Below are 23,876 nucleotides of genomic sequence, written 5' to 3' on the forward strand. Positions count from 1 at the left end.
AACTGACAACTTTAAATGCTTAACTTCTTTCAGATATTCAACCAGATTAAATTAAGGCCAACTGAATATCTGTTACAAAGTTAATTAAACAAAGTTGTTTTGGTTTGATTAATTTTAGACCTGTTTTGCTGAGCAGAGTTAACTGGTAAGCCTGCTAGCCAATGTTTAAGCATGCCCTGGAAATGTCCCATAGATGCCTCTTTTGGTCTAGATAAAGTTTATCTTGGCAACACTTTGCATAAGTAAAATGTAATAACTCAGTGGGGAATTTGAACCCAAAATTACCGGGACAAACCCTCCATCTCTCCAAGAGATGCCAAGCTGAATTAAAGCAATCTTTCATCACACCCAGCATCTTGTTCCTGGCATTGGCATAGCCTGTACCCAGGAGATCCTTTTATCCATTTATCTTTCTCTTGCATTTCTTTTTATTTCCAGTGCTGCAAAAGCCCCGTACTTGGCCAAGTTTAAAGTGAAACGCTGTGGTGTGAGTGAACTGGAGAAGGAAGGTGAGTATATTGTGCACAGAAAATGACTCTGATAATATAGAAATAGCATTTATATCATGAACTGAGTTATGTGGTGTGACAGGTATGACGAAGATCAGAGCTATATTGATTCATCTGTGAGACTGAGAGTGAGTGAAAGATGAGCAGGCCTTGTGTCCTGTGAGGGCCTGAGAGAAGGTCATAGATAAGCAGAATCTTTCTTATGACAGAGAGGCACAGAGTCATTCATCATTACACACTCTCCCTGTGACTGGCCTTGAATGGCTTTATGAAAACAAGTTGTAAGTCTCCATGAAACTGAATAGTACCAAACTTTGGTAATATGTTCTGGGAGGGGTACATGTTCTATTTTTGGAGAGCTTTTGTGGTATATATGATTAATAATTACAGCCTGAGATAAACTCACGTGAAACCCAGCTCAGGCTGGACTCCATAGCTGTTGAAGGGAATTTAGCAGATTCACTTGAGTGCTCTGTATCTAGATTCTTTTTTGTAATGTTTTAAAGACCTACTTTTTTGATAAATGTTATTATCCCAGGACAAGCAGGAAGCATATTCTCACTGATGGGTGACATCACCAACGGAGCCCCGGTACGGACCACCTTAAAAAGTGCATCGCCACTTTAAGAATTCAAAAAGTTCACGATAGCCCGAACCATGCGTGTGTGAGTGCCTTCCCGCCCGATGAGGGCGCACAGTCCTTCAGTTTCTTTGTTTCCATGGAGCTACGAAGTCGCGTTTCAACAGCTGTTGAAAAATTTTCTTTTCGCTACCTTCCCACTCTCGCGGTTTTCTGACTTTTTAGTCAGTTTTTTCTTTGCTTTCATTTTTAGTTTAAAAAAAAACCAACTAAACATTTATAGTTTCTTTATTTTTTTCTTTTACCGTCATCGGTTGAGCTTGGTAGGGCCTTATGGTTCGCCATATTGTTTTCTCCCCACCTTATGGCTGTTTTTCCTGCTCAATTTCCATCAGTGCAATTACTTTGCTGGAGAAGTTGTCTTCACCGACATCCTTCTGTGGTTCTAGCAATGTCGGGACCTCGGCCTTGCTATTTTCTTCTTCCTCTGCTCTTCTCCTCACCAGCGCATTTTTATGCGGGTTCTTCAGAAGCAGTTTTCCATCGGTGCCGTCAGGAATCCGGCACCCGTTGACGTCAGTAATCTGGTGCCCAGCATACTTCCGGCACCGCTCTTCCAGCCTGTACCGACATTGGCGGGCCCAATCCTCTCTAGGTAAGTTGGCTCTCAATTTTCTCCTTTGGGCTTCAGGTCATTGTAGCAGTGAGTCTAATCCTGCCGACCTTGGTCATTGTAGCAGTAAGTCAAGTCCTGCTGAACTCGTTCAGCCCCATCTCTGGCTCCGCTTCGATGTCGATGAGTGCCTTGATACGGGCGTACTCATCTTGGAAGCGTGCAGTGACACTGATAGTACTGGTTCATAGGCCAAGGGTACCAGTGTTTTTTCTTTCCTGCTGAAACATTTTTTCCTCTCCGCTCGTGATGTGTGCCTTGATACCGGCATTTTCATCTCTGGAGCGTAGCACAATGGTATCAGCGATGCAGCCATCGGTATCGGTGCTTTCTTTTTCAGCAGTTTTCATTCATGTCCACAACTTATGTCGGCATCGACATGTTTAACTGTATGTTCAGTTGTTCCTGTCGACAGTTATGTTGACACCATTTCTTGTGCTAATCCAGCTGAGTTCTTGACACCGGTCGCACTTTCACAGGAGTCTCCTACGATTTCGCCGACTCATATAATGCAACGCCGGTCTTTTTTGAAGCTACCGGCGTCAGGTCGATTCGGCATGGGAAGGCTTTGCTGTCATTAAGCTGTATTCAGCCTTTGACATCGACTCCCTGACTGTATAGTTGGAATTGACTTTCTGAGGGGGGGGGGTTGAACAACACCCCATATCTCTCTGAAGCTTTGGGTTTTTTCACCCCATGCTTCTTTTTTCACCAGTAGGGTTGAAAATTTATTTTTTTACAGATTCCTTAGTGGACTGTATATACCTTGTGTCATTCCCTTGGAAGTTGACTTTGCAATGTCATTCCCTTGATTAAGGACTTTTATATTCCTTGACGTATAGTTATCTATACAAGGTTTGTTTGATTCCCTTCCATGATAACGGGAACTTTTTGATATGCCTTTCGAAACAATAAGCTTGTTTCACAGATTCCCTACTGGTGGAGTCCATTCTACAGGCTAGTGTGTAGACATCTGTCTTTCTGTGCAGAGTGGACAAGGCTAGGTACTGGTTGGCAAAATAGGCTTACTAGATTGCTATGTTGCCTAATGGTCCATTGCTTATTTTATTTGGCATACATTTGTGCACACATTCCACGTTACCACGTTTTATTTTCTCTGCTTACATGTACAGTGTTTATGTTGTTCAGCATCTTTTTTCTGTTCTTACAGATCTGGTCTGAATTTGAGTGTCTGTTTTTATCATCACCCACCAGGACCGGCTAGACAATACGCCTTGTACGGGGGATGATTGTTTTTGTGCTTCCAGGTCCATGCTGGGACACGCTTCCTCAGCAGTTGTCTGTTCATTGGACCAGATGAGATTTTCTGTTCACTTCCAAGTAGCAGTCTTCACTTTCATCTCCATCTTCTTCACAATGGAAATTTGCGATTAAATTTTTTCCTGTCTTACTCATTCGGAGGCTGTTTCAGTTCCTCATGCATCATTAAGAGCCTTAGCTCTCTGACTTTTCTTCATGGGGCAGGTTTTCTATACTCACTGTCTGCTCTAAGACCCTTTTTTTCCAAGAGAGTCTATTTGGGATATTGCACAGTCCTTCTTGCTTTTTTCTACTGATTGCCCTCGACGGGTTCTCTTCAATTAGTGGAGTTAGGAATTCAATCCCTTTTCTATTTTATTCTCAAGTACACCAAAGGACTGCAATTTTTTTCTTGATCTCAGAGCTTTTTTCTGGTCGAGAGGTACTTAAGGACTAGTTTCTCCTCCTTCAGACCTCATAGCTCTGCTTCCTGGATTTCAAGGAAACCTTCACATATTCCCATTCATACGTCTTCCAGTATATACTTTTCAGTTCAACTCAGCCGTTGCCATTACTAGTATAGGTCTTTCCTTTCAGTCTGTTTTTTTTTTCTCTCAGACTCTTCATGAAGTGATGGCCGTTTCTATTTAATCACATGGCCTTCAGGTCTTTTCTTTTTTTAAACATCTGGTTTTTTCTTCAGAAGTGGTTCAACCAACATCACAGACCATCTCCTTTCTTCTGGTTTTAGGCTTTGACTTTAAATTCCCCGTATTCATGTCTATTTTTCAATGGGATACTCCTAGACACCACTCTCATGAGAGTGTTTCTTTTTCCATATCACTTTCAGACTCTGTCTGTGTCCGCAGTAGTTTCCTTTTCCTGCCAAACACATGATGGTTCTTCTGAGCAACAGGGTTTTCCCTGTTTCCTGTTATGCCATGGGTAAGACTACATTTTTGTTCTCCTCAGTGGACTTTTCTTTTCCAGTGGTCTCAGGTGACGGATCGTCTCTTAAAGCAGATATAGTTCTGACATCGTCTCATCTGCAGTTGCTTCACTTATGCCTGATCTCCTCTAATCTATCCGGAGATATCCCTTTTTTATTGTCCCCTCCTTGCATGGTCATCATGACTGATGCATCTTTTTCTGCATGGGGAGCTCATATGGACGATCTGCAGCCTCAGGGTCTTTCAACCGCCAAGGAACGGAAATTTTGCATCAATTTCCTAGGCTTCAGAGTGCTGTTTTAGACCCTCATGGTTTTTTTTATCACCTACTCTGCCCTCAAGTCCTCCTCTTTTGCACAATCAATCCAGCAGTTAGGTACTACATAAACCAGCAAGGAGGCTCGGGCTCTCTCCTGTTGTGTCAGGAGGCCCAACACATATGGACTTGGGCGACAGCTTGCAATCTGCTTGCTACATGTCTGTATTCATGGGCAGAAAAATTCCATAGCGGACAACCTCAACAGAATTCTTCATCGACTGGACTCTCAACTCTACAGCTCTCCAGTTCAACTACTGGTCTGCAAGTGGACTTGTTTGCGTCTTTTTGCAATCACCAGTTGTCCCGGTTTCGCTGCAAGCGCTGGTAAGAAGTCATTGGGTGGTATGGGTAGCAGGGGAACCAGTGGAAGGATCACGTCCCCCCCCCATCCCCATGGGCCCTACGAAAGGACTGCATGTGATGAAAGAAATGGCCCCGGGAGGAACCAGAGGCCAGAAAAGAAATGGCCCCTTGATTAGGGTGAAAATAATTTTAAGTGCCCCGAGCAATGCCACCTTGTCCAGGCAGGCGGGCATGGTCCTCAGGAAGACAAGGCACCTTAGAGTTTATTAAGGTCTGAACAAACTTGTCCAAATCCTCACCAAACAAGAAAGACCATCGAAAGGGAAATTTTGTCAGCTGAGCCTTAGAGGCCGCATCCACCGACCAAGCCCGTCAGAGAGATAAGAAGCATCCATCTCAATTTTGGTATTTCCTGCTCCACCAAAGACCAGGCATCAGATTCATGGTCAAGGACACCCTCGGCCCACCGAAAACAAGCCCAAGCGACCAGACTGCCACTTGGACCACAAGGGCAAACATATCAAAATTCTGTTTAAGGAGGGACTCCAACTTATGCCCCTTCTTTCCTTCCTTCTCCATCTGATAACAACTTTTTTTCTCCTGGATTGGAAGGGCATGTTTTTCTGTATGCATTCCCTCTACTTTTTCTCCTATTCAAGCTCAACAGAGAAGTAGCTACCATACGTCTCTTTTATCCATGGTGGCCCAGGCTCATGGGTTCTCCTTTCTCTTTCAACTCAGCTTCAGGGAACCCGTACCTCTTCTGATATTTCATACTCAGTTCCCTCCAACTCAGAGGTCTCTGATTCATTCTAATCTGCACTGATTTCCATTGTCAGTTTTTTCTCGGGCTACGTCCTTCTCAGTCTGTTTGTTATCTACTGGATGTCTCCAGGAAACTAGCCACTTAACAATGTTTCCATTAAAAATGGTCTTGGTTTTTTCTTATTGGTGTCTTTTTTATTTTCATGTTCTCCATTCCAACATAGTGGAATTGCTCATGGATTATTTTCTTCTTTTGTTTGCTTTTAGTCTCGAGTCTATATCTCTCGGACTTCTTTCAAGTGCTATTGCATTTTTTTCCTTTTCTCAGTCGAGGGTCAACCTCTTACTGCTTATCCTCTGGTTTCCAGATTCATGACAGGGGTTTTTAATGTGTAACCATACCTCATGTTTTCTCCTGTCGTTTGGACCCTATTTTTGCTTTTTTCACTTGGTTTCCAGGCTTCTGATAGGGTTTTTTTCCCCTGTGAAACTACCTCTCTAGTCCCTTCATGTCGTTTAGGACCTTACTGTAGTTCTTTCCAGTTTGTTGAAGCCTTTTTTTGGCGGTTCATCTTTAGTTTCTTGCCTGGCAAGTGTGTTTCCTTATAGTTCTCACCTCTACCAGGAGGGTCGGTGAGTTACCTGTATTAGTAGCAGATTCATCCTTCGTAGTTTTTCAGCATGCCAAGGGGGTTCTGCGTACCCGTCCAAAATTTCTTCTAAACGTTCTCACTTTTCTTTTCACTCAGTCACTTGTTCTGCCTGTGTTGGTTTTTTTTTTTCTACACCTCATTCTCCTTCTGGAGAATCTGCTTTGTATTCTTTGGATTGTACATGAGCTTTGGCCTGCTACTTTGACCAGACAAAGCCTCAATGACCTTTTCTCTAACTTTTCTTTTGATTCGCAAAAGTTAGGTCATTCTTTTTCAAGAGAATGATTTACGCCTGGCTAGCTGTCTGCATCTTGTTCTGCTATGCTCAATCTGGCCTGGCACAAGACAGTCGTGTCACAGCCTACAGAGTTAGAACTCTGGCAGCTTTTTGTTCATTTCCTTAAATCTACACCATTAAGGACCTCTGTAAAGCTGCCACCTGGTCCAAAGTTCATACCTTCACTTCTCACTATTGTCTGGATTCTTTCTCCAGATGGGATGGGCACTTCGGCCACTCTGTATTTCAAATTATATTTTCTTTGGCCAACTCTCCCACCATACCATCTCTGTTAGCTTGGAGGTCACCCATCAGTGAGAATGTGCTGCCTGCTTGTCCTGGGTTAAAGCACAGTTACTTACCGTAAAAGGTGTTATCTAGGGACAATAGGCAGATTTTCTCACAACCCATCCACCTCCCCGGGTTGGCTTCTTAGCTGGCGTATCTTAACTGAAGGACCGCGCACCCTCATCGGACGGGAAGGCAATTGCGCATGTGTGGTTCGGGCTATCGCAAACTTTTTGAATTCTTAAAGTGGCGATGCATTTTTTAAAGTAGTCCATACCGGGGCTTCGCCGGTGACATCACCCATCAGTGAGAATATCTGCCTGCTGTCCCTGGATAACACCTGTTATGGTAAGTAACTGTGCTTTTTTGATATTTTATCTCTTTGTGCAATAATTTTTAAGTATATGTGTCTCCCTTAATGTAGGTTTCTTCTGGTTGTAATCCACTCTGAATCTGAATTGAAAAATAGCGAAATATAAGACTACTGATTAGATTAAATTTACTGTAGTAACTGCTAAATTTTGATAGGTTTCATGTAAATATCTTCATTTAATTTGATGCTATAAATGTGCTGCTGTGTACAGCAAAAAGACACTTTTAAATTTTAATAGGTATTTTGGTACCATTTTGTTTGACTGACCTTAGAACTTGTGTTGATATACCATCCTCTTTTGTGACATATCCATGGATCAGATAGCAGGATGGACAGAGTCCTCTGATTGTTAGTCCTCATACTGTGATATCACAACTTTTTCTTGAATAGTATCTTGCCTTCAGCAGAGGGTTGCATTTTGCTTTTAGTAAATTACAAAGGGAATCTGGCTTCATTTGAATACTTTATATCTTTGAAGACCAACCTGTCATTTCTGCTTCTGTTTTCAGGCCTGCGCTGTCGAAGTGACAGCACTATTGAGAGTGAAGAAGGAGGTATCTGCAGAATCTGCTGGCAGGCAGCCATCTTTAAAGTGGGTGATGACTGCAGACAGGTAAAACATTCAGGTTGCAGGTCCTATCCCTTACAGCAGTGGTCCCCAACCCTGTTCTGGAGGACCACCAGGCCAATCGGGTTTTCAGGATAACCCTAATGAATATGCATGAGAGAGATTTGCATATAATGGAAATGATAGGCATGCAAATCTGCTCCTGAAAACCCGATTGGCCTGGTGGTCCTCCAGGACAGGGTTGAGGACTACTGCCTTACAGGACCTTGGTTAAGCTCCCAAGCTGCTGGCCAGAAAGATATGGTCCCCTCTATAAATTGTGGTTTCCAGTGCAAAGAGAAAATGAGTCTTGACCAGTGGATTGTTCACCTCTACACATGCGTTTTTGCAGAAGGAATCATGTACAGCTTTTCAGCTCTGACTCCTTGTTTCGATGGGCAGTCCCTTTCTTCTCCATTTTTCCTTCTGAAAGCAAATTGAGAAGGTGTCTTTTTCTACTCTAAGTTTCCAAGTTTATTTAAAATTTGTTATACTGCCTATTCAGATTTCTTGGCGGAGTACATAATAATAAAAAAAAGGGTATTACATAAAATAGAAATAAACAATACAAGAACAAATTAAGACAAACAGACATACTGGAACAAGAGGAAAAGGGGCAAGAACTACATTAGAAATAGGAGAGAAACATATATGGGGGGCATGAAAGGAGGGGGATATAATATAATAATTAAAAGTTAATCTCAGAGTGTCCTTAAATAGGACGGTTATAAACCGAAAGCATCCTTAAATAAAAAAGCCTTTAATTTAGATTTGAAATGAACTAGAGATGTTTCTTCCCTTAAATGGATTGGCACGAAATTCCAAAGCAAGTTACGGAATTCCTAAGCAAGTTACTGAGAAGATAGACGAATGCATTGTGTTGATAATGTCTTAAAGATGGAATGGAAAACAAGTATTGGGAAGTAGAGAGCTGCACAGAAACAGGGACAACGGGAATCCCGCGGGACCCATGGGGTTTCCTCATCGTGTCACAGGGATTCCCCTTGTGGTGTCGGGGATTCCACGGGTTTGAAGCTACTGGACACAAGGGGCTCTAATATCTTGGTGCACACATGCAGCGCTCACAGCACGACACCAGTAGCCGACCAGAAGTCTTTCCTCAACGTCAGAGCTGACTTCCGAGGGAAGGCTTTGCGTCAGCCACGTGCAGCATGCAGGGCCCGGGGCCTTGCGAAGTGCAGCTGGAAGGCAGGAATGAGGACATCTCTAGTACAGTCTTGTGGGAGGAGGGCAGAAAAGGAGGGAGGGAGCAAGTGGCTTCACACGCATTGGACCAAGGAGGGGATGCATTGGGACATGGGAGGAGCCCAAACATGGGACATAGAAGGGAGGGAGGGAGTGTATTTTTGGACACAAAAGGAGGAAGTGGGGCACAAACCTGGGACATAGGATGGAGGAAGAGAGGGAAAGAGATGCTGAGGGGAAGAGAATAGAAAGGGAGACTTGTTGGGCATGAGTGTGTCAGTGAGATGGAAAGAGAGATGGTGTACACAGGGAATGGAGGAAAAAGGATTGGTCATAGGAAGGGAGTGAAGTATAGATTCATAGAGAAGAGAAAGATGAGAGGGAGAAATATTGTAGTGGAAAGGGAACAGTGGAACAGATTGAAAGGTTTGCAAGAGGGAGGAATGTTGAACATAGTGGTGGAGGGCATGGAGGGAGAGATGTGGCAAGGTGCTGGAGAGGGATGATAGAAGGAGAAATGTTGGGCTGGGGCTGGTGGGCAGGGATGAAAGATGTCAGATGCAGAAAATGCTTTAGCCCTTATTTCTCTGTTTCATTTAACACTTAGAGCCTATATCAGTATCATGCTCCTAGATAGCTAAAATATCTCTGTTTATCAGAATCAATAATGAAAATTGGAAGCTGGGCCACTTGGTACTTCCTAAAGTATTTCATTCTTTGTTATGTAACAGGACATGCTTGCCTTGCAAATCATTAATCTCTTTAAGAACATTTTCCAGTTGGTGGGCCTGGATCTTTTTGTGTTTCCATACAGAGTGGTTGCCACAGCCCCTGGGGTAAGTGACGTGATAGCACAGCTAGCACATTTGTATGCCTCTTATTCATTTTTTATGTGTCTGTGTTTCTCACATGCTTTCTCCTGTTGTTTTAGTTTGGAAGGGGTGAGTTAAGTGTCACTGTGCTACCCGCAATATCCCTTCCTCAGATATGACAAGGAATGTAGTCTTAGAACATGCAGTGTGTGCTCTTTATTGCAGGATACTGAAAGAAACAAAAACAAGCTAGCAGAAGCAACACCTCTATGTGTGTTGTAAGATATATATGGATAAAATACACATCCATATCCTTCCCCTTGTTTTAGCAGAAGCAAAGAGCAAATATATCGGCCTCGTCCTGTGTGTCATGTGACATATAGAAATAAAGGACACATTCATAATTACTTTCCCATTGTTATAACAGAAGCAGAGAGCGTATGTACTGACCTATTTCTGTGTGCTACTTGATAAAGCATCATCCGTTGTTCTAGATTTCCATACATGGGAACAAGTTTCTTTTACATGATTTCATTTATTTCAAGAAGAAATTAGATCTTACCTGCTAATTTTCTTTCCTTTAGTACTAACAGATTAATCCAAAATGTGCAGGTTATATCCATCTACCAGTAGGTGGAGAGAGAGAGAGAGAGAGTACAAAATTGAGTTCTGCCATAAAAGCCACTGTGCAGATGGCTTAAGTATTTCAATAACAAAGCAGCTGGGTGTATTAAATTTCACCAACAAAATTATCTTTCCTCCTTCATAAAAACATGCATGATAATGAAAACTTCAAAGTAACTGCTAAAGAACTTTGCATATCTTAACAGAGAAGTCTTAAGAACCATATTTATATCAAATGCACAGAAAGAAAGAATAAAAGAGGGAGACAGTTCTGGACTGATCTGTCCAGAATTTACAGGATGTATCAAAGCAATCCTAAAGTTAGGAGGGGAACAGATACTTCTGCTAAAAGCACAGAAGCTCCAAAAGTGGCTTCTTTCCTAGCCAAAATATCCAGCTTGTAATGTTTAGAAAATGTATGAATGGAAGACCATGTTACTGATCCTGCAAATTTCCTTCACTATTACTGCTCATGATTCTGCCTAAGAAGTATTAACTGTACTGATAGAATGAGCCTTGACTACTTCCGGCAGTTGCTTGTTTGCCAAGATATAAGCTGAGGAAATAATCTCAGCCATCAAGCAACAGTAGTTTTGAAAGCAGGTAGGCCCTTCACAGGGCCAGTAAAGAGGACAAAGGGCTGGTAGGACAGATGAAACTCATTAGTCACTTCAAGGTATCTGATAAGGATATGATGAACATCTAGCATCCACAAAGAATCAAATGCATCTCCATAGTCATCTCGGTGAAAGGGAGAGAGAACAGAAAAAACAGAGGCTTTAACTGATTGGTTCCTTAAGAACCAGATGATATCTGGTTGTGCTGCCAGGGAAGAGTTCTTCAACTGCACCTTTAAGGAATTTAAGGTCAGACCTTTTTTAAGCCCATCCTGAAGAAAAGCTAGAATATTAGCCAGAGAATATTGAAAAGGCAAAATAGCCCTTTCAGAACACTATGCCTCAAAGACTCTCCAAACTCTAGCATTAGCCACTGATATACTGCTTTCTAGCAAGATTATAAAAAGATCTTCCAGGCCAGGCATAAAAGCCTTTGAATAGGGGTGAATTGAAAGTATTGTCTGTTCCCAAACATTTTAACTCTGTAAAAAGCATGTTTTTTTTAAACAAGCCTATGGAGTTTTACTGAAAGTTAGTTGGCAATTTTGCTGGAAATATCATGCCAAGTCTCAGTATTTCTGACTTTGTTTTTGGGGAGAGGGTTTTTTTTTTTCCTATGAATTGTTTTTAATTGATAAAGTTTTTACTAAATCGTGATAGCGGTTATTTGCGTAGGGAGCTGCACTGAATGCTCTGCGCTGTTCCCAAGGTTCATAGGAACTCTTTGAGCTTCGGGAGCAGCATGGATCATTCAGCGCGGCTCCCTGCGCTAATAACCGCTATTGTGGTTTAGTAAAAGGGGGGGGGGAAAGAAACATGATAGCAGATGAAGGCCAAATGGCCCATCTAGTCTGCATATCCACAGTAACCATTATCTCTTCCTCTAAGAGATCCCACGTGCCTATCCCATGCCTTCTTGAATTCAGACACAGTCTCTGTCTCTACCACTTCTTTTGGGAGACTGTTCCACGCTTCTACCACTCTTTCTGTAAAAAAGTAGTTCCTTGGATTACTCCTGAGCCTATCGCTTCTTAACTTCATCCTACGCCCTCTCATTCCAGAGTTTCCTTTCAAATGAAAGAAACTCGACTCGTGCGCATTTACGCCACATAGGTATTTAAATGTCTATCATATCTCCCCCCTCTCGCCTTTCCTCTAAAGTATTCAGCACATATTGAGATCTTTAAGTCTGTCCCTATACACCTTATGATGAAGACCATACACCGTTTTAGTAGCCTTCCTCTGGATGGACTCCATCCTTTTTATATCTTTTTGAAGGTGCAGCCTCCAGAATTGTACACAATATTCTAAATGAGGTCTCACCAGAGTCTTATACAGGGACATCAATACCTCCTTTTTCCTACTGGCCATACCTCTTCCTATGCACCCTAGCATCCTTCTAGCTTTCACCATCACCTTTTCAACATGTTTGGCCACTTTAAGATCATCACATACAATCATACCCAAGTCCCGCTCTTCTGTCATGCACATAAGTTCTTCACCCCTTAAACTGTACAGTTCCGTTGGGTTTTTGCAGCCCAAATGCATGACCTCGCATTTCTTAGCATTAAATTTTAGTTGTCAAATTTCACACCATTCTTCAGGCTTCATCAGGTCTTCCTTCATGTTATTCACACTATCTGAAGTGTCTACTCTATTGCAGATTTTGGCATCATCCTCAAAGAGGCAAATCTTACCTGACAGTCCTTCAGCAATATTGCTTATAAAAATGTTTGAACAATCAAATGAAAAATAGAGAACAAGATTAACCAAAGACAAATAGATCCACGAAAGAGGTTAATCAAAAAAGCAAAAAGTCATCAAATTAAATGACCCGCATAGCTAAATCAACATGAAGGAAAAAGATCTCAGATTTGCCACTCCTGCGGATTATATTGTTATAGCCCACATATGGAATAGTGTTATCCGACGGGAACCCGTTTCGCCGTAACATGCGGCTTCATCATGGTTTAAATTGATATACGAGTCAAAGCGTTTGTCTCATATATCAATTTAAACCCTGATGAAGCCACATTTTACGGCGAAACGGGTTCCCGTCGGATAACAGTAATGGGAACTAAGCTTTCTATCTTGTAATACGACAACACAAGATAAGTGCCTTCGGGCTTTTTGATATGTCTTTGCTGTAATTTACTTATTTGCACTAGTTTTGCTGCTATTTTCTGTGCTTTGTATTTTTGCACAGTAGAATTTTCGCTTGTTTGCACATTCTAAGTTACCGTTAGGCAGTCGCTGTTTACATTTTTGCAAATTTGCACAGTCCTTACATAAAAAAGAAAAATTCTATAAAAATTATTTAACTTAAAATAAAGGATAAATAAATAAATACTTTAAATCACAAAGAGTAGTGAAAAGAAAAAGATATATTTAAACTTTTGACGAATTAAGTCATATATTCATCATGAAGGTTTTTTAGATCAATGAAAGACAACCACGCCACTATTCCATATGTGGGCTATAACAATATAATCCGCAGGTGTGGCAAATCTGAGATCTTTTTCCTTCATGTTGATTTAGCTATGCGGGTCATTTAATTTGATGACTTTTTGCTTTTTTGATTAACCTCTTTCGTGGATTTATAAAAATGTTTAAAAAAACAGGCCCAAGAATAGAGCCTTGAGGCACACCACTGATGGCATACCTTTCCTCAGAGCGATCTCCATTAACCACTACCTTCTATTGTCTTCCACTCAACCAGTTCTTGACCCAGCCTGTCACTTTGGGGCCCATCCCGAGGGCACTCGGTTTGTTTATTAGACGTCTGTGTGGAACACTGTCAAAGGCTTTCCTAAAATCTAAATACACCACATCTAGCACACTCCCTCTACCCAATTCTCTGGTCACCCAGTCAAAAAATTGATCGGCTTTGTCTTACAAGACCTACCTCTAGTGAATCTATGTTGCCTCTAGTCCTGTAATCCACCGTATTCCAGAAACCTCACTATTCTCTGTTTTAAAAGCATTTCCATTAATTTGCTTATTTCAGAAGTCAGACTTACTGGCCTGCAATTCCCTATTTCTTCCTTACTTCTGCTTTTGTGTAGAGGGACCACATTTGCCCTTCTCCAGTCCTCTAGTACCACTCCCGACTCTAGAAAAGCATTGAAAAGGTCAGTCAGCAGAGCCACCAGAACTTCTTTGGATATACACCATCCAGCCCCTCGCTTTGTCTACCTATGATTTAGCTAGCTCCTCACGAACACAACCCTCTGAAAATCAATCAGGGTCTACCACTTCTCCATCCCTATTCTCATTTGTCTTCTGCAGTCCCACTCCTGGTGCTTCAGCCATGAACACAGAACAGAAATATTTGTTAAGCAATTCAGCCTTTTCTTTATCATCTTCTACATATTCCTCCCCTTCACCTTTGAGTCTCACAATGCCACTTTTGCACTTCTTCCTATCACTGATATATCTAAAAATTGTCTTGTCTCCTCGTTTTACCATGTCAGCTATTTTTTCTTCCATTTGTATCTTTGCTTTCCTGACTACTCGGCCAGCCTCTCTTAACTTTTCCAGATATTTTTGCCTGTCTTCCTCTTTCTGTGATCTTTTGTAGTTTATGAAAGCTAACCTCTTATACCTTCTCAACTACTATTTTAGAGAACTAAAATGCCCTTTTTTTCTTCTTACTTTTACTTACTTGCCTCACAAAAAGGTCTGTCACTCTTATGATAACTCCTTTCAATTTTGCCAACTGCATTTCCACTCCTTCCAGATGTTCCCATCAAGACAACAATTCCTTGACATAATCCCCCATCTGAACAAAGTTAGTTTTTATAAAGTCTAGAACCTTTACTTTTGAATGAGCCCTCTCTATAACCATCTTAATATTAAACCGTACCATGCAGTGATCACTGGATACCAGATGATCACCCACTGTAACATCAGAAACACTTTCTACTCTCTGGGTCTATCTTAAAGTCCCTCTCTGGGTTTATCTTAAAATCCCTGGGAATCTATTGGCATAGTTGGAGCAGGAATAATGCTTAGTTGTTCCTGCTCATGCTGTCTCTGTCATCAAAATGTCTGCAGCAACCTCAGTAGTTTCAAGTACTATTTTGATGGCAGAGACAGCATGGACAGGAACAACTGAAGGTCACAGCAACCAATGGAGACAGCGACTGGGACTTGCTCCTGCTCCAACTATTCCACTAAACCACCAAGAGCTCTTAAGATAGGCTGGGAGAGGGGCTACAAGTGGTCCAGGAATAGGGTTACCAGATTTTACTCCTGTAAAATCCGAACACATAGCCCCATTATAGTTCTTATGAATATACATAAAAGATACTGTGTTTATTTTTATGGTACTTCCAATAAGAACTTAAGCTCCATAGATACCTTGCCCTTCACTGAAATGTGTCTTCCCAGTGATTAAAGAGGAGGTGCACCCCCCCTGCTGGCCAGTTCAGAGAACACCAACTAGAAACACCTTAAGACAGTGTTCTTCAACCTTTTTACATCTATGGACCGGTGGAAGTAAAATAATTATTTTGTGGACCGGCAAACTACTAAGACTGAAATTTTTTTTAAAAAACCATCGCCGCCCCGTCCCTGCGAGCTCGGTCCCACAAACCATCTGATCCCATCCGCACAAGCCTCAAATAGTTATGATTTTATATTGAACATATTTTATTAAAGTATAAAAAGAAACAATATTCTATACAATTGTCATTTTATAAATACAAATAATACAGGGCAAAGATCAACAAAACCCCTGTCTCCCCTCCCCTTCACATATATCCCCTCTACTATCAAGAAAACTGAATAAGCCAAATTATTACAGAATGCTACACAAATATCATGTAACAGAATACCACAGTCACACATGACAGGAATGGTGTTAGGGGAGTGGAACTAGGGCAACTGCCCCCTGGTCAGAGAGCCCTAAGCCAGCTAGAAGCTAAAGAAGCACTGCCTGGGCTTTGCACTCCCCAGTTATGTCTAGCAAGATACATATTTCAAATCTGATATATTTGAATCACAAGATAGAAATAAAATTATTTTTTTTCTACCTTTTGTCGTCTCTGGTTTCTGCTTTCATTGCCTTTTCACTCTCTTCCAGCCAGTGTCTGCCCTAAGAACATAAGAACATAAGAATTGCCACTGCTGGGTCAGACCAGAGGTCCATCATGACCAGCAGTCCGCTCACGCGGCGGCCCTCTGGTCTAAGACCAGCACCCTAACTGAGACTAGCCCTACCAGCACACATTCTTGTTCAGCAGGAACTTGTCTAACTTTGTCTTGAATCCTTGGAGGGTGTTTTCCCCTATAACAGCCTCTGGAAGAACGTTCCAGCTTTCCACCACAGAACTTCCTTACGTTTGTACGGAATCTATCCCCTTTCAACTTTAGAGAGTGCCCTCCCGTTCTCCCTGCCTTGCAGAGGGTGAACAACCTGTCCTTAGCTACTAAGTCTATTCCCTTCAGTACCTTGAATGTTTCTATCATGTCCCCTCTCAATCTCTTCTGCTCAAGGGAGAAGAGGCCCAGTTTCTCTAATCTTTCGCTGTACGGCAACTCCTCCAGCCCCTTAACCATTTTAGTCGCTCTTCTCTGGACCATTTCGGAGATGATGCGGTATATAAACTTAAGGCTTAGTTTAGTTTAGTTTAGTTTAGTACCGTGTCCTTCTTCATGTACGGTGACCAGTGCTGAACACAGTACTCCAGGTGAGGGCGTACCATGGCCCGGTACAGCAGCATGATAACCTTCTCTGTCTCTTCAGTCCAGCATCTGCCCCTTCCATTCACTGTCTGTCTTTCCCTGCCATCTCTCCTCCTGCCCCCCCCAAAAAAAAATTTGGTCTGGCATCCATCATCTTCCTTCTGTTCCCCTCATGGTCTGGCATCTCTGTCCTTCCCTCCCCCCTGTGGTTTTTAGCATCTCTCTCTTCTCATTTCCTCCACTCAGATCTGATATCATTCTCTGCTCTCTCTTCCCTTTTCTTCTCTGGTCTTCCTTCTCTATTTTCTTCCTCCATCTAAATTAAATTCTTTCTTACTATTTAGTCCCGTTTCCCTCTTTTTACTGTGTCTACCCACAGCTTGTCACCCCTTTCCCTCACCCCTCCATTATCTTACTATTTTCTTCCCCCTTTATCTCCTCCTTCCATCCAGTATGTGTTCTTTTCCACTTCCATTCAGCATCTGCTCTCCCCTCTCAACTGACATCCATCTGCCTTCTGCTCTCTCTCTCTCCCTTCTTCTCACTTCCATCATCTGTCCCCTTTTCTCTCTCATCTTCTCCATTCCATCATCTGCCCCTTCTCTCTCTCCCCCCCCAACTTCCATCATCTGCCCCCCTTCCCCTCACCTTTGCGGGTCACTTTCTTTCCCCTGAGGGTGGCTCATGTCAGAAGGGAAGCTTTAGCCGAGCAGAACCGCTTGCAAGGAACAGTTGAACTTACTTGATTGGGGCTGGGGCCCCTTGGCCTTTGAAGGAAAAAAAAAAGGTGGAAAAAAGGGACCTGCAAAGGCGAGAGGAAGGGAAACCTCCAGGACAGCTGCTCTTTGCCCTCCTTCAGTGGCCCAAGAGTCCAGACCAACAGCGGCAGCTCTGTGTACTTTTAACTTCGGCACAGAGCTTCCCCTAAGCAGTAGTTTAGCGCAGTTTCATGAGGCAGCCTCGGGGCCTTTGCTAGACCGGCCCGCTTCGATGATGCGATGTGGGCCGGCCTAGCAAAGGCCCCGAGGCTGCCTCATGAAACCGCGCTAAACTACTGCTTAGGGGCAGCTCTGTGCCGAAGTTAAAAGTACACAGAGCTGCCGCTGCTGGTCTGGAGGTGTGGAGACAAGGCAGGAGGCAAACGCGGTGGAAGGCAGGAGTCCCGGCACAGCGACTGCAACAGGAAGTTGCAAGTCAGCTGACGCCAGCCTTTTGTTGCGGCGGGGACCAAATTCTTCGCGGACCGGCAAGATTTTTTTGCGGACCGGCACCGGTCTGCGGACCGGCGGTTGAAGAACTGTGCCTTAAGACACAGCTACCTAGAGCAGGTCTCTCTGAACTGGACCATCATACACCTTTTAAGAGAAAGTCAAAGGCAATGCTTTGGTTATTATTCTAGGTTTATGGTCATGTTGTCAAAGTACCAGAATTTCTATAGTTACAGTACTTATTCAATATAGTATCTTAACACAAGACATGGTATACAGTATAGGTCATTATATTACATTACATTACATTAGGGATTTCTATTCCGCCTGTGCCTTGCGGTTCTAGGTGGATTACAATATAGAAATATCTGGGACATTCCAGTAGAATTACATTTCAGGAAAGGAGTAAGTTACAGGAACAGTTAAGAGTTATGATATTACAAATTCACAGAAGATATTACTTATTACTGAAGATAATACTTATAGCAGAAGATAATGCATTTTACAGAGGTAATACATGTCAACTCGATCAGTTAAGTCGGGTGTAGTGTAGAAGAGTTACAGTACATTCTTGATCACAGACAAAGAGATAATATGGATGAGTCATTCCCCAAGACAAAAACAGAACCTTGACCCCTCCGGCCCAGCAGGATCAGATTGTCTGCGAAGGCTTGGCCCAGGATCACCATCGACCAGTGGGCCCTCAGCATCATCAAGCAGGGATTCCGAATTCGTCTCCACTCCCGCCCCCCCCCCCCCCGAGTGGGCGGGGCACCCTCCATCTGACGACCCAACTTTCCTGCAGCAAGGAGAGGACCTGCTTCGGCAGAATCAATAGAGGCGGTGACGAACAGAGGAGATCACCAAGGGGTTTCTACTCCAGGAACCCCCGCGTCACCATGGACAAGGACAACGCTCGTCCCTGGATCTCGGTAAGCTCAACAGATGCATACACAAGGTCCAGATGCACTCTCTGGGTACAGTCTTGGCCCTGTTAAAGCCCGAGTATTGGCTAGTATCCCATGCACCCAGCCCACAGGAGGCATCGTCGCTTCTAAAGCCAAGACAGACGCCTCCAGTACAAGGTCCTGCCCCTTGGACTCTCAACGGCTCCAAGAGCGTTCACAAAGTGCGTGGCAGTGGCACATCCTCGCCTTCAAGGGGTGCGCTTCCTATCTTATCTCGACAGCTGGCAGCCCCGTCAACCACCATAACCCTCCTCCAAGAACTGGGGTTCCTCATCAACTACATGAAATCCCACCTGATACCCACCCAGGGGATATCGTTCATTTGGGCAGTCATCGACACCACGCAGACCAAGGACGTCCTACGGGACTACCAGATTGACGCCATGACATCCCTGGCACAGTGCATCCCTGCCAGCAGCTCATAGTCAGCATGCTCCGTTCTTTGTTGTGCAGCACACCAGACTACTCATGTGATCCCTGAAAGGGCACCTCAGACGTCACTGGGACCAGTGTACCCAACCTCTGACCACCCACCCACTGGAGCTCAGGGCCTTAGGGAATGCCCTCGAAACCTTCAAACAGGCAGGGCAGTCCTCACCCAAACAGAAAACCAGGTGGCCTCGCACTATATCAGCAAACAGGGAGGGACAGGGTCAACCTCGCTATGCAAGGAAGCTTGCCACATGTGGGAGTTCTCCGACTCCATTCAATGTGCCATCCAGGCAACTTACTAATACATACTATATACTAATTAAATGGGTATGTGAGACAATAATAATAATAATAATAATAACTTTATTTTTCTATACCGCCATAGTCAGGCGACTTCTAGGCGGTTTACATTGTAAGAAGGCTGAACATTCAGCGAATAACAAAAGGTCTTAATACAGTACAATAAGTCAACTTACAATACCGTACCATGAGTCTAAATACAATACAATACACTACAATACACAGTGTCATTAGGCCTTGCCTCCCCCATTTCCTGTAGATTGATTGCAGTATGGAAAAGCAGGCTAACACATAACAGGCTTTCATCTGTTTCTGCAAACATACTGTGTGCTTTAGCTAACCTCTTTTCTTGCTCTCTTCTTTTCCAGTGTGGTGTCATTGAATGTATTCCTGACTGTGCATCTCGGGACCAATTAGGCAGACAGACAGACTTTGGCATGTATGATTATTTCACCAGGCAATATGGAGATGAGTCTACCCTGGCTTTTCAAAAGGTAACATGATTGCATTCCAGGGCAGCACCTGCCATGAAGTTAGAGATACCCTCTTTAGCAGGGCCCCACCTAGTCAACTTATCCACAGTGAATATGCATGAGATAAATTTGCATGCACTACCTCTATTGGATGCAGATCTATCTCATGCATATTCATTGTGGGTATCCTGAAAACCGACTGGCTAAGTGTGTTCCGAGAACTGGGTTGAGAACCTCTGCTCTATAGTAACCATAGGTATCAACAATATTCAAAATACCTTTAACTCTGTCCCATTCAATGAGTGTGAGAGGAGTCCACAGTCCCATATGTTGCTAATAGTGAATGTGTGGTATGGTATATCTTCCTATCCTACATATTACCATTGAATTTGTGTGATAGGCCCTTATATCCTATACCAGAACAATGTTAATAGTGATCATGAAGCAGGTCTCTATGTCCCACACTTTATTAACAGCGAAGCTTGAAAGAGGATTCTATATTCCACATATTTTTTAATCATTTTTGGACTCTTTCAGGCTCGTTATAATTTTATCCGTAGTATGGCAGCCTATAGTCTCCTGCTCTTCCTGCTTCAGATCAAAGATCGTCACAACGGCAACATCATGCTGGACAAGAAGGGTCATATCATCCATATCGGTCAGTCCTATCATGGTTATACTCCTGTCTCCTGACAGTTTCAAGTTTATTAGGTTTCTTGATTAATCGCTTAATCAGACTTCTAAGCGATGTACATTTTAAAATTTACATTTGTTAGGTGACAATAAAATAAATAAAAATACTTAAAAAAGGACAGAATTACACTCAATTTAATATATTCATAACATTAGGTAAGGAGGAATGAAATACAATTCTTTAAAGTAAAGAGAAGACATTAAGGGGAAATACAGAAGGTTAACAAAATAACAAAATATAATAAAATAAAATGGGGTTGTAGGATAATAAAATTAGTTTGCAAAGGCGTCCTTGAAGAGAAATGTTTTTAAGTTACTTTTAAATTTTCCAAATTCCTTCTCTTCTCTAGCACTTGTGATTTCTTCCTGTTCCTGATGGTCTGTGTTCTTTGTCTGCAGATTTTGGCTTCATGTTTGAAAGCTCACCAGGTGGAAACTTGGGTTGGGAGCCAGATATTAAGCTCACAGATGAGATGGTGATGATCATGGGTGGGAAGATGGAGGCCACACCTTTCAAGTGGTTCATGGAAATGTGTGTGAGGGGCTATCTCGCAGTCAGGTAACAAACACTCCTGCCAGGGTCTCTGTCAGCTCCCAGGGATTCCATCACATTTCTTCATTGCTCTGTGTTCCCACTGCTTTTTATTAAAGAGATTGTGTGGAGGAGGGGGATTCTCCATCCTTGCATTGATGGCTGACTGCCCTCTTCATTATCCTGACTCCCATTACCTTCTGGTTGGTTGGGCAGCAGAGGAGGTGTGGAAGAGTCATCCTTCTGAACAGCTCCAAGCTGCCACCATCAGGGCAGAGAAGAAACTGCAATCTGCTCTCCCACTGTTTGTGAGAACAGCAAAGGTGGCAATAATGAGACCTTTTAATGTGCATAAACCTATATTCACCTATGTAAAAATACCACATCAGGTTTGTAGTAAAGCATGCACTGATGATGTGTGAACTTTACCTGCTGATAAAAAGGGTGAGAGTTAAGTCAGGGGTGGAAAATTACGCATGGAAATTGCATGATTAAATCTCGGTGCCTTATTACCAACACAGACTTTGCATCTGTTTAGTTCAATCATAAAGTGCAAAGAATCTATGGTAGTTTCCGTGTAATGAGTGTCTCGAGGTCCCAGCACCTCATCGTATCACAGCCTGATGCCATTTTCCAGTCTTTCAAAAAGTACAAAAATCAGGGGACATTCAATGAAGTTATTTTTTTACCCAAGGAATAGTTAAGTTTTGGAACTTGTTTCCAGAGGATATGGTAACAGCAGTTAGTGTAGCTGGGTTTATTGGTTTAAAAATGGTTTGGACAAGTTCCTGGAGGAAAAATTCATAGTCTACTATTGAGAAAGACGTTACATTGCATTACATTGATATTTCTGAATTGCTACTATGCCCCAGAAGGAGTTCAATTTGATTTACAGTTTAGAAGAGCCTGGCCATGTCCAGAATTTACATTATTTCATTAGGGTTCATGACATAGATATCTTGGTTTGTGTTCATGTTGGCGTATGATTATGGTTTATGGTTTGGAGAGAAGGCTTGGCCATATCTGGTGTTGTAATCTTAACATTATGGGTTCTGGTATGAGTGTCACTTTCCTGGTTTGTGGCGTGATGAGGAGAGGTGGTCTGTGTCTTGTTTGGTTTCTGTTGTTTGTGGGGGGAGTAAAATATTTTCCAAATAAGATAGGTTTTTAAGCCTTTATAAAGGTTTTGGTAGGAGGGAGGTGTTCCTTAATTGTGCTGATAATGGATTCCACCATTTTGCTGCCAGGTATGGAGAGATTGTAGAGTGAATAGTTTTGTATTTGATTCCTCTAGGATTTGGGAATCTTATTCTCATATACTGTATGGTTGCTGATCAGGTTGCATTTCTCATTAGGTGGTATTTCTATGAAATTCAACATGTAGTCTGGTGTTTTGCCATGGAAGATTATAAAGATCAGGGTACATAGTTTAAAAATACACCTTGCTTCAAAGGGGAGCTGTATAGTTTGAGGTATAGGGGTATCACTTTGTCATTTAGTTACTGAGAAAACAAGTCTGGATGCCCTATTTTGAATGGTTTGTAGTTTTTTACATAAGATCATAAGAATTGCCGCTGCTGGGTCAGACCGTTGGTCCATCGTGCCCAGCAGTCCACTCAAAGACCAGTGCCCTAACTGAGTCTAGCCTTACCTGTATTTTTTCTTTGCATAAAGGACATTGCAATCATCTAGTTGGGATAGCCAGTGACTAGACCAAGATCTGAACATTTTCTTTGTTGAAACAATGCCAAATTTGTCTCAGTTTTCTCAAAGTTGTAAATATTTTCTTGATTAATGTTTGTGTTTGTGCCTCTCAGGATAGGTTGTGGTCAAATATAATCACTAGGAAACTCAGTTCTGATTCCAGTTTCAGTGGGGTGTTATGCAGTGTTATTTGAATGTCATTCTTGGTGATTCTGGATGGGCTTATCAGTAAAAATTTGGTTTTTCTTTAGCGTCCCTCCAGACCGCCACAGAACAGATTGTGTTTATGTTCCTCTGCCAGCAGGTGGAGACTGAGACACATTGACTTTTGGCTGTAGTACAAGTGGGCTGTGCAGTCCTATCTACAATGAGTCTGTTCTCAGTCTCCAGCAGGTGGAGGTGGTAAGCCTGTGCATCCTTTCCCTTGTTTAGTTTAGGGTCTGTTGGATTTTGATTAGTGGCCTTCTTGTCCCTGTTTGTGGCTACCAGATAGAACTTGGGGGACCCTTCTGGGGGTCGTCCAACCTCGGGGATGCCACACTAGACTGGTCGAGTTCTTCCCCCCACTTCCGGAAAGGCATATAGCTTTGAGAGCCTGTGGGGTCTGCGCATCTGTTAAGTAAAGTTGTATTTTTAAAAAAACAACAAACATCCTGAGGCAGTTCTGATTCCGGTTTCAGTGGGGTGTATTGCAGTGTTATTTGAATGTTGTCATTGGTGATTCTGGGTGGGCTTATCAGTAAAAATTTGGGTTTTTTCCCTTATTTAGTTTCAGTTTCATGTTGTCAACCCAGTTGGCAACTAGATGAGTAACTTCCTCTACTGATTTGTTAATCTTATTTTCTTTCTTGTAGAAAGGAATGCAATGTAATATCATCTGTGTAGGAGAAATGAGGTTGTTCTTGTCTAAGAAGTGTCCTAATGTTGTCATTAGTATGTTGAAAAGTATTGGGGAGAGTGACGAGCCATTGGATATTCCACTTGTTGCTGACTGTTCTTCCAATCTTTCTCCACTGTATGTTCTGTTTAATCCTTCTAGCCAAGTGTACACTTTACTGCCAA

At 42.6% G+C, this 23,876-nt stretch overlaps 1 protein-coding gene across 2 annotated transcripts in view; it reads left to right on the forward strand.

Annotated features, from left to right (window-relative positions):
• The window catches only part of PI4KA (phosphatidylinositol 4-kinase alpha), a 261,800-nt gene that overhangs the window by 231,661 nt on the left and 6,263 nt on the right, over positions 1-23,876 (forward strand). For both annotated transcript variants that reach the window (XM_033956600.1, XM_033956601.1), the window contains 6 exons: positions 439-509; positions 7,460-7,563; positions 9,495-9,599; positions 19,781-19,906; positions 20,423-20,543; positions 20,978-21,137. In XM_033956600.1, coding sequence (XP_033812491.1) covers positions 439-509; positions 7,460-7,563; positions 9,495-9,599; positions 19,781-19,906; positions 20,423-20,543; positions 20,978-21,137 — 687 coding nt within the window. The remainder of the gene's footprint in view (positions 1-438; positions 510-7,459; positions 7,564-9,494; positions 9,600-19,780; positions 19,907-20,422; positions 20,544-20,977; positions 21,138-23,876) is intronic.

The sequence above is a fragment of the Geotrypetes seraphini genome, chromosome 8, assembly GCF_902459505.1.
Source record: "Geotrypetes seraphini chromosome 8, aGeoSer1.1, whole genome shotgun sequence".
Lineage (NCBI taxonomy): Eukaryota > Metazoa > Chordata > Amphibia > Gymnophiona > Dermophiidae > Geotrypetes > Geotrypetes seraphini.